The sequence below is a fragment of the Acomys russatus genome, chromosome 5, assembly GCF_903995435.1.
Source record: "Acomys russatus chromosome 5, mAcoRus1.1, whole genome shotgun sequence".
Classification (NCBI taxonomy): Eukaryota; Metazoa; Chordata; class Mammalia; order Rodentia; family Muridae; genus Acomys; species Acomys russatus.
Genome location: NC_067141.1, coordinates 48,920,642 through 48,934,358, shown reverse-complemented (window position 1 = coordinate 48,934,358; position 13,717 = coordinate 48,920,642). Strand labels below are relative to the sequence as shown.

Here is a 13,717-nt window from a genome sequence, read left to right as displayed (position 1 = left end):
ACCTGCCTCTGCCTCTCGAGTGCTGGGATTAAAGGCGTGCGCCACCACACCCAGCCCCTAACTCTGAACCCTTTTGTTTTCACAAGACTCTACTGAAATTCAGGAACCAAAGGCTTCCCTCAAGATAAACAAAAACAAAAACAAAAACAAAAACAAAAACAAAAAAAAAAGAAAAAAAAAAAAGAAAAGAAAAAAAAAAGCATGCAGAATATTACAAGACATACCCAGTGCTTAATACTATGAGCTAAACAAGGCAAGACAATTAAAGTGCAGTGAACCCTAAGTAAAGGGTTGAGGGGAATTTGTGAAAACAGAGAGAAGAAAGAGTCTAACTGGAGTCAAGACCTCCTCCCGGAACTGCTAAAACTGAGGAGGCTCAAAGAGAAAAGGGAGTGCTTGGTTGGAATTTTTAGGCCTTCTGAGTGCTATCAAACCACACACTAAACTCTCCAAGACTTCATAATTTTCCCCTTTAAAGTGCTTGGTGACTGGAAATTTAATTCCTTGACAGTCAGTGCCCTCACAAATCTGTGAGCACTCTCACTCACGTGGCTTTCAAGGTTTTTAACAATTAAGCCGGAAAGCATTTATTTTGCTTTCTGGGTATTTGGATATTTTTGTTCTTTGCAGTTTGCAACCAGTATTCCCCGCCGCTCCCCTCCAACCTCCCCTCCCCATTTCCTGCAAGCTTATAAATCTAAGACACAATGCCTTTAACTGCCTAGTCAGTAAAACAGTAGTGACCCACAGAACTCAAGACACGGGGAAACATGTGTCTGGGATGGAGTTCCAGGAACTCAACAGCCTGAAATTGCTTGTCATAGCTAAAGTTGGATCCCTTCACACAGCAAGAGAGGCAGCCCCTGAGAAACACAGCCTCTTCTACCATTCTTCCACAAAGGCTAGCAAGAGCTTCAGGATGGCCGGGCACACCCAGACCCAGAAGGAGGAGTGTCCCTGGTACTCTACGTCCCAGCCTTGGTGACCTGGACACATACTCCAGAGAAGAGACACCTAAGATCACCACGTGCCATCGCTAGGCTGTGTACCTTCGTATTTAACATGGTGTCTACCTTCATCCGTGTGAGTACATCATTTTCCCAAATCATAGCAGAGAAAACCTAACAAGTGAAGCCAATCACAATAGCTTTTGGATGCAAGGTTCTTTAAAGGGCGGAGAGTTGTGGGAGAGGAACCAGGTATGCCTCGGGCCCTCTGAGAAACCCCATGTCAGAAATCACCCAGAATGTTTTCAAGCAAGTATGACTAGGATCTGTTGGGTCAAACTGTCTTGACAGGTATGACAAGGACCTGGGGCAGTCCTACACCCAGCGCCCTGACAAAATGACAACTCGTGTTTGAGTAAAGCAGTGGTGTGGCTTGATCTGTTAGACGTCAAACCCCGATAAATCATTCTTCTCAGATGACTTTTCAGATGTGGTCAACAAAAGTACATAAAGGCCTGACCTGCTACAGACATTCCCACTGTTAGTCACTTTGGAGGAACAGGCGAGGGCCGCCTGAGTGTGGAGTTCTAAGTCCTGGTTACGTGTCATTACTTGGATGGGTGAAAAACAATGGAGACACGGGTTGGGCATATAGACCATAGAGCTGTCCCGCCATTCCTCAGACCGGCTGTAACCACACAGGCAATTCTGCATCTTCTCACATGCTTATTATTTACTTATTCAGCCTACTCTGCCCCCTTTACAGCTAGGTTAAGTCCATCCCTACTGTGCATACACTGCCAAAACTTCAGTCCATTACTGTGGTGTTTGGGTTTTCCACCCACCTATTGTACTTAAGAGTGGCCTGTATCTGAGAAGAGCAGCCTGATGGTTAGTTTTTGTGTCAACATGACACAGGCCAGGGTTATCTGGGAAAAGGAAACTCCAGTTGAAAAAAAAAAAAAATTAATCAAATTGGTCTATAGGAGTCTGTGGAGCATTTCTTAGACTAATGATTGATGTAGGAGGGCCCAGTTGACTGTGAGTGGTGCCGCCCCTGGACAGGTGGTTCTGGGTCCTGTAAACAAGCAGGCTGAACAAGCCAGCAAGCAGCACCCTCCATGGTCTGCACTTGAGTTTCTGCCTCTGGGTCCCTGCTTCAATTCCTGCCTTGACTTTCTTTCATGATGCACTGTGATTGCAACATGTTAAGTCAAAACAAATAACCCTTTTCTCCCCGAGCTGCTTTTGGTCACGGTATTTTATCACAGCAACAGAGACCAAACCAGAACAAAGACAGCAAGCCAAATTCCCAAATCAGATCTGCCAAACAGAACTCAAACTTAGAAGTAAGCACTCAATAAATGACCCCTCCCTAGTGAGTAGCTAGCCCAAGGGACAAAGCCAAGAACAGAACAGACTGTAGGAGTTGAGTGGTCTCCAGACGCCAGCAGGCGGACGACTCCTGCCTGGGGTATTGCTTCTTTGGGGAAATTGAAAAGGGATCAAGAACAGGTTGTTTAAACAAATATTGCATTTGTGGGAACGCATTCCTGTGGTCGTAGGAAGCTGAGGCATTTCAAGTGTGGACTATTTCCTATGATCTTGTCCAAATTTGGGGGTGGGAGAGAATCCATCCTTCCTTATCTTCACCACTGCTCCCAGATGCCAACTCTAGAAGCAGCTGTAGCAGAGGGCTGGAACCTACCAGACACACCTGTGCCTACAGACAGACACACGTGCTCTCTGCTGCTTGCCACAGTCTGCTTAGGCTTCTACCTGCTCCCTGATACTGACCAACAGTACCATTTCCAAAGCTTGTACCAAAGGACAGGAAGCTTCTATCAGAGAAAATATGGCAGGCAATGTGGCCGCTAAGGTCTTTTTGGGTAGGTCTGACTTAAAACAAGAGTGACCTCAAATATATGACGTGCAGAATTCTAAGATGACCAATCAGACACTAGTTCAGTGCCAGGACTGGCAAATCTTCAGACAGGAGGATTCCCCAGGCAGGACTGCTGTAACCACAAGTTACTTCAAGGTGATCTTTCCCTAGGGTGCACCCCAAAAAAGAAGTCAGATTGAATTTAAATGTCAAGAATTTGATAGAGTCTTGTTGGCTTGCTGATGGAGGAGTCAAGCGAAAGGAAAGGCTGGCAGAATCTAGAGGAAAGCTGTTGGCAGCAGCCAGCATGGGGGGGAGGGGGGAGAACTGGACTTCCGTCTCATACCCTGAAACCTCCTGCACCTAGTTTTTCCCAGAGCCTTCAAATAGCCTCAGGGCCAAGACCTCGAGAGCAACCTTGTGAGAGGTCAGGTAGAGATGCTATCCACATGAACCACACTTCTGACCTACTGACTCTGGGATGAAGAGTGAGTATTGTTTTAAATTGTCTGTTGTGCACTAGCACAACACTAACAGGGAAAGTTCTGGGCTCTGGGCCTCATCCAGAAGGTCCAGGTGTTCCTCCAGGACAGATCTCCAGCCTCTGCACCTTCAGGCAGCAGCAAATGGCATTGCTCCTTCACTGAAAAGAAAATGTTCCGGGGAAGATAAGTGAAGCAGAGGCCATCCTAACTTCCAAAGCCCACCTCAATAGCCCTTATCCTGCCCACACGTCAAACATAGAACCTCCTGATCGGCTGGGGGTCTGTCATGGTCCTTGGTATGCCTGCACATTCCAGTTGGTCTCTGCCTAAGTCCCTTCTCAGAACCGTGTTTGCATAAGTAGTCTTGAGTGGTGAAGTAGTATTTCTAGTGGAACAAAGAACTGACTATGAAAAAGGAGGTATCTGCAGCATCTGTGGTCCCTACCTGTGGTGCAGGGCTTACTGTATGCACACCAACCTGCGCCCTTTGCTTCCACAGCAGGCCTTGGCAGTAGCAGACATCTGTTTGCATGTGTATGCTGCCTGCCATGCAACAAAGTTCTATGGCTCTGACTCGGGACTCTGATGTCTTCTGCTAGCATTCGTGAAACAGGAATATTAACTTACAAATAGGTAAAACCCCAGACTCTGCCTGTTACATCTTTATACGAGGAGATCTAGTATTTTTGCATTATAAACATCGAACGAACAAAATACCCTTTTGAATTGTCTAATGGAAATAATTTACACTACAGTGTTACTAGAAGAATAAAAACAAAACTTTATGCCATACCTGCAACACAGGGAAGATTTAGCACATTCCATAACAGCCGTCCCCATCCCAAGCACCAGACCCTCACAAGCACAATATTCCAGACTAAGTGCAGCATGTGCTCATGCAAGCAACTCATTCACAAGACAAGAGACAGGACAGACAGCTTTCACACACACTGTCTCATTGCTCCTACACAAAGCCACAGTCCAAAGCCACAGAAGCGCTGCCAGGACACTGTTCTAGCAGCATGACCACTTGATGAGGGCCTCTCCTCCAGATGAGCCAGGTAGCCCACACAGCCTGCACCTCCAGAGAGTGTCGCTGTCACCAGAAGACCCTCTGGAAGCCACGTGGTACAGACTTCTCCTATCTGCACAGCAGCGTTTCAGTGGAGAATGAGTGGAGTCTAATGTGGAAAGGCTGCCCCGTCTGGACAGACTGCCTGGATTTGGTCCCTTTGGTCCTTGGCAACTTCTGCTTCATCCTTCTGAGGTGCGGGATCACTTGAGGGTCTTGCTGAGGTTAGAGAAGCCAATACCCACGCAGGTCATCAGCACTTTGTCCCCACCCTTGAGTTCTTCCCCACATGGCTTGGTTTCAATTTTAAACATAACCTGGAAAAAGCTCTTCAAATGCCGCAAAAACTCTATCCTATAAGAAAATAATGAAAACATTCATTAAAAACAAAACAAAACAAAACAAAACAAAAAACCTGTATTCTTAAAAGCCAAGATTTTCATTTCTGAGACTAAAAAGACTGAGACTTAAAATGTCTAATCAAAACTGCTTAAATAATACTAAGCCTGTCAGTTTTCCCAAGAGGACTGGAGCAGCCTTCAGAGACACACACAACCCAGAGGGGTAAGTTTGACTGGAAACAGGGTACAGGTTAGTGTAGGACACATAGCCATTTGGTCCCACACACTTGTTAGAGAGATATATGGAGATATATGGAGGTGATTGAGTGGCCCATACAACATGAACCCCTCCATGAGCCACAGCACCATGGAAGTGAACAAAGACTATTTCTGGTACTGAACCCCAGCACCTGCCTTCTACTTACTCAACGTTTTCTGGGTGTCTCTACTAGATGCAGTCACTGTTATTGGCACTAGGAACACTGTCATGAAATGAAAAGATGAAAAAAGGAATGCTTCTCCCATCATCTGGGACAAACTAGAGAAGTTTAATATTCTTAAGAACATTTAAATAAAGTAACAGAGAGGAGAAGGGAAGCTGGGGTGTGGCTCGCCTCACTGAGGGGAAGAGCTGCATTTGTGCATATGTGCAGGAGACAAGTGTTCAAGTACTGCGGGAAGAGTTCACAGTGAAAAACTCATGAGGCCGTTTCTTACCATTTCCTGTAACAGAAAAATGGCCGCTCCCTTCCTGAGACAGCAATTCTTCAGGCAGGCTGCAAAGCGGCTGCAGGGGCTTCAAAGTGCAGCCCCAGCACATTCAGCATGGCCCTGGTCTACAGAGGGCTCACCTGGAGCAGTCACTAAACCCACAGGGTCCTCAGGGCTGGAGGAAGCACCCTCACGGAAGAGCCTAGAGTCACAGAGCACATGTAAATGCATGCTCTCCTCTTTCCTACACTCTGCTGTCAGAGTCCAGGGATCGGGAAGCTACTACCTGCAAGAATCCCTGGTGGTCCTTATCAAAGCCAGCCGGAAGAAACACAGGTCAGTGAAGAGCCCTGTTCTGCTCATCTGCAATAAAGCATCACACAGACAGCCTCCCTACCCAAGCCACATACTTCAAAGCCTCAAGTACACAGGGATGGCCTGAGGACTCCAAACACAATGATTCTAGACATGCGTATCCACGTAACAGAACTGGGGGTCAAAAAATAATCCCACTTACTTAAGGCAAGTTAATAGCTTGATCAGAAAACAACTATACAAATGACATGGGAATAAACAATTATTCAATTATTCACAAGCAAAGAATGGAGCATTTGGACTCCTTCCCATCACACACACACACACACACACACACACACACACACACACACACACACACACACACAAAATCAATCCAAGAACGCCAAAGACCTCTATAAGCATTGAAACTGTACTTCATTGCTTTTGGATAATGAACAGTTTCTTTTTTAAAATAATCAGTTTCTTAAGAGTTGCTAAAATAGAGACACCAAAATCACAGCAGTAAAAGGGAACATAAAAAATTCTTACAGTAATTTAGGAAAACAACTAACAAGACCGGCAAGCAATCCAAGGAGCATCTCCTGAAAGACATGCGCGTAAGCAGCAAGCACATGAAAAGAGGCCCTGCGGCATTTGCTATGAAGGAAATGAAAAGGCAAAATGCCAGAAGAAATCACTTTGTGCCCGGCTGGACAGGCACACAGTAACAAGTGTGGTGAGAGGCGGTGAACAAGACACTTCACGTGCCATGGAGGCAATGTAAAAAGCAAGGGGTTAAGGTGTGGCGTGCTGCTCTGGATGCATGCCTGAGAGGAGTGAAAGGGCACGCCCTACGAAAGCATCTACACGTGCATTTGTAGCAGCACTGCTCATAAGAATCAACTGATGAAAGAACGAATGTTCCCCAGCTCTCTAAAGTACTTGCTATGACACAGGCAAGCTTTGTAGACTGTGCTAAGTGAAAGAAGTGGTCACTAAGTACCATCTATTACTATCTGACTTGTTTTAGTCGAGATGGTCGCACTAGGAACAGGGAGCAGGGAGAGTGAGAAGAATGGGCAGCAACCACAAGTGGGCACAGAGTTTCTTTCCGGGATGATAAAATGTTCTAAAGTTAGACTGTGGTTCTTCAACTCTGAGTACACTGAAAACTGTTAAACTGTACACTGTAAATGGGTAAACTGTATGGTCACGTAAATTATATTTCTATATGGTTATTTAAAATAAGTACAAATTTATGTCCTGATCCTGGGCCCCACCCCTATTCAGTTATATATGAAACTAAGGCTACAGCCTGCTGCAGTGAATGTGCCTCCCTGTGCTCAATCCATTCACAGGAGGAAAAGCTACCCAGAGACTGAAGTGTTGCTGATCACTCACTCTGAGCTGCTGGCACAGGACAGGGACCAAGCACTAAGCTGCCTGGTAGCCCTCAGCTGAGACCTCAGCTGAGATCTACCTTGCTGTCCCTCCAGCTGAGAACACACGACTTCATCTTTACAATGCAAGCCCGTGTTTGGAGTCTTCCTTGAAGCACTCCTCATTAGTAACACCAATCCATGCCACTCTTCACTGCCTTATGGGTTTCTATAGGGTTCTCTGCTGGTGGCTTCTTAAGTTACTGCCACACCATGCTGACCCCCTGGGTAAGTCATATAAGCATCTCCGCAGTGAGGGCCTTCTGCACACACGAAGCTCTCCACCTGCTCCTGAAGGCATAGCGTAACAAGGCACCAAGGAGAGTGAGGAGTTGGGGGTAACTGAGGAATGACTTCAGCATTCTTGATTACTCAGGGAAGTCAGTTCTCCCCCTGCTGGCTTTCTGGTCTTACTAACCATGATAGTTTGTTTTTTTGTTTTTCCTTTTCCATCTCCTTTTCCCATCCATCCCACCCCCTTCCTCACCTTGTCTTAGAAGAAAAAAAAAAAAAGGAAACAAAGACAGGAACCTCATGGATAAACAGGCCACATGTGTGAGCCCAGCTTCCAGCTGGCAGCAGCAGAGAAAAGCAGCAGGGCCTCCCCCATCCATCTGCAGGCTGAGGGGACACAGCCTGTTCTCTCATGGCTGCTGTACTAACACAGGCCTGAGGCAAGCGTCCCTCTGGGCCTCACCCAGCTTCTTCACTCTGAATCATTTAACTGTGCTCAAAAAGCCAGACCCCCTCCTAGGGGCTTCAGCTTGCTGGGTGTCTTGGTGGAGGGAGGGATGCAGAAGTGAATGAGTGGCCTGTGTATGGGCAGCTTTGAGGAGTTTGTAGCTTTTGGAACGAGTAAGAAAAGCAAAGACTGTTGGACTTTCCACAGGTGTTCTGCCAACCTCTGAGGCTGTCTGAAGCCGGCTGCAGAAGGCAGGATTGAGGTACATTTCAGAACGTCCTTCTTCTCCCTCCAGCTCCTGTAGCTGGATACTAAAAAGCAAAGATGGAGTTGGAAAATGACCAGGGATGAGGTTAAGCCCAAACAAACAGCTTCCTTAAGAAGGAGAAAGTGGCAGGGGGGCGGGGAAGGGGGGGTAGGAGGGAGGGAGAGAGAGAGAGAGAGGAGAACATTTCTGACTTTGAGTCCAGCCTGGTCTACAGAGTTCTAGGACATCCAGGGCTGCACAGAGAAACCCTGTCTCAAAACAGAAGAGAAGGAAAAAAGGAAGGAAGGGAGGAAGGAGGGAAGAAAGGAAGACAGATCCAAGAGCAAGGAGCAGCTTCTCTTATAGATAAACCCACTTAGAGCAAATGGAGTTTATACAACCTCTGAGTAAATGATCCTAATTCCTCACTTGACAACTGATTCTGCAATGAGATTGTGTACGTGTGATATTTTTTTTCAGGACAAAGTGATTCTAGTAAATAAGGCTTTGCCGTCAGAGCCCCTGTCTATCTGACAAGCACGTTTCAGAGAAATCTGGAAGCAGATAATTGTCTCTGTGTGTCCAAAGTTTGATTGTCCCCACTGCCACTGTCAATGGGCAAGGACCATCTGCTCACAGAATCCCAACAACCAGAATTGGACAGGCTCAGATGCAGCCCCTCCAGTGCCCTCGAGAAGTACAGGGGTGAGGCAGGTGGTGGCGGTGATGGGTTAGCCTTTTTCTGGTGCCACAAATGGAAACCCCTGCCCTCTTGTTCTACCACAGCAGCAGGTTTCTGTGTCGCCTGGATGTGGGCCAGGGTTAGGTGTAAGGAGTTGTCCCTAGAGCTGAGTAGGGAAAGCCTGCTTCACCTGGTCCCCTGCAGTCAGCACACAGCTCCAAGAATGGCATTATTAAGTTTGGTTAAAGGCAACAGGAAACAGGAAACAGATCCACCCTAGCTGCAAGGCTGGCACACAGGGATCTCAGCTGGGTTCAGCCAACCACTCACCACAAGCAGGTATCACTTTATTTTACTATAATGCATTTTCTAAGGTTAAAGTATCAAAAGTGTCACAGGAGATTACAACTTCCACTGCTCTCTACAAACATAAGTCAGAAAGGGACACTGCAAGAGCTCCCAGAAAGCAGCAAAGCCAGTAATCGGGTGACCTTCACATGGGTGTGCTTGGCTAGCTGAGCAGCTGTGGCTTTGCATACCTGTACTTCCGTAACTAAAGGAAAGAAGTCATTACTAAAGTTTAAAGGAAGAAAAGTATCCTGCTGTAAGGTATGGCAGACCTGAGACAGGACATCTGAAAGCAGCAACACGATGTTCTCTCAGCAAAGCCCCGACGACCTACAGGTCCCAGCGCTTACTTAGGCTAACAGTTTAAGAAAGCAGCTCCTCCAATGAACCTCTCCCAAATCAGAGCCCCGCCTGCTCTGTGACCTTGGCAAGGGGCACGGCTTATCAGCTAACATGATGCACACAACAGCACCTTCTTTTTCATTCACACAGGGTTATGCTGAAAACTACTTGGGTTAAAAGATTTAAAACAACTTATCTTTTTGTTCAAGAAGAGGGAAATCATGCCTGGTGCTGAAAACCCAGACAACTGCCCAGGATTAATGAAGTTGTAGGGCCCTGGAAGAGAACCCACTGTAGTGAGCGTTGGCCGCTTTAAAAACCCAGTTATGTCATGCAAACATGTTTTTGTTTTAATCTCAGGTGTGGGATATGAGGCTGCTTCAGACTGTCCACAGCAGCTGACTGTTTGCCTTGTGTGTGCTCTGGCAGGGGCATGATTCTGCCAGCTGAAGACAGCTTATTTCTGGGGAGTCTAGAGAGGATATAAAGGCCAGAGCCCCAAGAGAGGCGGTGTGGCTGTTCTTCCTGCTGGTTCCTGCTCCTACTTGTTGCTGGTTTGTCAAGTGGTCATGAGAAAAGATGTCCTGGTGGGATGCTCAACATTAGCCTCCCTGGTGGCTCTGCGGCATAGACAGAACGTAAGTTGGACTTCAAGGCACAGGCAGAAAACCAAAGCCTGCTAGCTTTGACCTCCTGTCAGGATTTCTGAGCATTCTAAATTGCCTGATAATTGACGTGTGTGTGTGTGTGTGTGTGTGTGTGTGTGTGTGTATCGATTGATATATATATGCATATGTATGTATATATATATAATTTGACATATACATATATAATATATATTTTGATATTATCTCAACTTGTAAATAAAATGTAATTTCTCAGTTAACTGTAAAATTAGGCTTCTGGGGCACAGGGTAGAAACACTGCCATCAACTATAAGCCAACAATATTCAAATTTAAAAGAAAGAGAGGTTCTGTTCACATGTCTACAGCATCCAATACTATTTATTCAACTGAGAAAATCTAGCCTCAAAAAGCTCACAAAAGTAGACTTATTTCCTCAAAAGTACAGAGGACCCAAAACGGCAACCTCCTATAGCAACAAAGAGAGATAGGCTAGAGGAATGCAGCTGCCTTCACTTCGCAGCAAGGGCCTAAAGACAGAGAGAAAACCTTCCTAATCCTGGTGCTCCATGAGATGGCACTTAAGACACTACTCACTTGAATCAAGCACATGCAAACTACCAGAAGAAATGCACATGCTAGTTTCAAACAAGAATAATCTTCCTGCTTTCTTTGAGCAATGTGGAGTCTAAAAATCTGTTTCCATGACTTTAATGGACCAAGAAAATGTATGTGATAATCCCTCATTCCTGTGAAGAGTCACGGAACCTGCCCCACTCACGGGTAAAAAGATGCCAATTGTGCCTGTAAGGTCTCCTGTTCACCCTTCATCTTTCTGAGGCGCTGGAGCCTTCCATAAGATTAAGGACAAACAGGTCCCCCCATTTATAACATGCCTTTGCCGAACATAATTCCCTTCCCCTCATCTGTGCTTGCTTACACCAAAAAGTGCTTAAGGTAGGTGGGGTAAGTGTATGGCAGAGGGGGTGAGGGTCCACTTTCCCACCTTGTGAAAGCCCTCTGCATGAAGCCCCAGTGGAAGGAGCATGTGTCCAAGCCTCAGACCCAAATCCTGAAGCACAGATGCTCCCCTCTAGTTCTACTCTTTTAGAGCTCCACTGGGAGCAGAGCACTGTTTCCCCAGGAGCTGCAGTCATTAGGTTTCTGAGAGAAGGAAACCTCAATGGATTATGTGGTAAGGGACATGCCGAGGAGGAGACAGTCACATCCAGCCACCTCCAGAAAGGCTGTGGGCATTCAAAGATTATACAAGGCCCCAGAGAAGAACTGAAAAGCTCTCCAAAACCAACCTTAAAAAAAATAAATAAATAAACGAAAAAAATATATATTCCATGTTCACATGATGTTCTGCCAATGCCCAAACCCTGGACCGCACACATTTGGAGACAGTGGTTCTTACTGTTTCCACGAGAGCCACGGGGTCTCTGCTGCCCTGAAGCAGAGGCTGGACACAGCACCAAGCAGCTAAGAAGCCAACAGCCCCAGGATGCTCACAGAACCACCAGTCGCTTCCAGCAGCTCTGATGGAATCCTGGGCCTGGGGTGCTGTGCTGGCCGCCACCTCCTCTCTGAAAGCTCCAGTGCCATTCTGTTTGAGCAATGTGGACTGCTGAAGTTAGCAGACCTTTGGGATTACTCAACTCTAGGCTTCCTGTCCTGTGACACACTTTACACACGTTATCAAGAGATAATGTGTGGCTCTTTAGGCCCTGCTTATCAGTGTCGCCAGCTGCTAATAGAGTGTGTTCTCTCTGTTCATCTTCTGTTCTAAAACAACTCCCGCTGCCAACTCCAAAAGTAAAAGAATCTCTTTCAAGCTTCTGGTTCCCCAAGCCCCCTCTCTCAACGTGATGGCACCACCATTCTTCAGTTATCACAGTACTGTACCTTTCAGATATACAGCATCGGTACCATGATAACCGAAAAAGGGCAGTTCAGTCTCAGATCTACCTGTCCCCTCCCAGTTTACCACCCCCAGGTGACCATACAGCTATCTTAAGTCTGTAAGCATGTAAATGCACGTGTATGTACACATACACGTATGTAAGTGTGTATACACACACACACGTTTTCAACCCTGCTCATTTATCCCTGACTAGAAATGCTTCTTGCGCTTTGCACTCTGTCGCTCAACTAGCCAACTAGCTAGTGTTCCTGAAGAGTGTGTGCTTTTATGCCCTAACCCTGAGTGTCTGCTAATATCCAACTGCTCAAAGTCACCTCTGTAACTCTTAACTGGTCTGGCAACATCCCTGTGAATTTTGCCACTCTTTATCCCTTCCAGCCAATATGCAATTTCATTGGAAAAATAGCCCACTTGCCACAGTAAGAGTGCGAGAGTGAAAAAACCTGAAGCTTCCTAAGTTTCTCTCCAGATTAGAAACAAAACATAAAGTATGGACACAGAACTGCCCAGGGTATATGATACAGCTCAAAGAACAGGAGGACAGCAGCTGTAATGGAAAGAAGAAAAGGTCCAAGCCCATGTGTGAGTAAACAACCTGCAGGCCAACAGTTGGCAGCTGCTGGCTGGTTAAAGATCAATACAGGCAGGTGCATTGCTGCAGGCACAAGTTACACACAGCACATCCCTGTCATACTGTACAATCACAAAACCAGGCTGACCAGAGCATCGAGGTCAAATGAAAAAGCAGCTTACGTGTAGGGCGAGAGTGGTCCCAGCAGGACTTTGGAAACATCCTGTTGTCCAAGGGTCATGAGCAGCAGAGCTAGACTTTGGTTGGTCGAGTCCACACATCCACCCTGTAAACACAAACACTCTAATGATTATTCAGAGTACAAACCAGGAAAGGGAACCAATAAGCAGGGAGATGGAGGGCGGGAACACTCAGAGGACCAGAAGGCCCAGAACAGAGGACTAAGGTTCAAACACTAACAAATGGAGCATGGGCCTCCTGGGAAAGACTGGTCTACCAACCACCTTGAGGTTAAGCTAACAGTGAACCCACACGACAGTTGAAAAGATGACGATGCACAAGACATTCACATTCTCAGACAAAAACCTTTACAACTGGGCAACAGAGTGCATCATCTTAGTTCCAGGAGAGCTGTAGTTGCTCCCAAGGGTTAGGAGATGACCTGTGCTTATTAGCATGCCCCAGGGCACTCAATCACACACAGAAAGGGAGGAGTCTCACGGCACTCCTCCCATTTTGCTCCTAAACACTTCCCGGTGCTTTAACTGCTCTTTACCTCCTCCCATGCGACCTGACACTGCCAAGTGCCACAGTCAGACCACTTGTTCTTATTACTTGTCTGGTCTTATTACTTATCTCTCCCCAAGTTTTCTTTACCCCCCTTTTTTTTCTTTTCTTCCAAGCATTAGCAAAACACTTTTCTTCAAATTTTCTCTACTGAGGCAAAACTGTTTGAGCTGTTTCCTTTCTTCACTCTTTACTTCCAACCCTGTCAGCTGAGTTGCTGTTTAAATATGTGTCTTTAAAAAGCCTTTATTCCTCATTATTCTCTCTAGGGTAACTGTAACACTGTCAACCTGCATACAGCTTCACAAACAGGATGTCATGAAATATCCACCCATCTTGCATATTGAACAAATCCAGTTTGTGGCTCTCT

General features: G+C 46.3%; 1 protein-coding gene across 1 annotated transcript in view; it reads right to left on the bottom strand.

Annotated features, from left to right (window-relative positions):
- Window positions 1-4,526: 4,526 nt before the first annotated feature.
- Rcl1 (RNA terminal phosphate cyclase like 1) overlaps window positions 4,527-13,717 on the bottom strand; it is a 48,168-nt gene continuing 38,977 nt past the window's right edge. The window contains exons 8-9 of the mRNA XM_051146310.1: window positions 12,783-12,886; window positions 4,527-4,743 (exon numbers count right to left, since the gene is read on the bottom strand). Of these exons, the coding sequence (XP_051002267.1) occupies window positions 4,593-4,743; window positions 12,783-12,886 (255 nt within the window). The 3' untranslated portion in view covers window positions 4,527-4,592. The remainder of the gene's footprint in view (window positions 4,744-12,782; window positions 12,887-13,717) is intronic.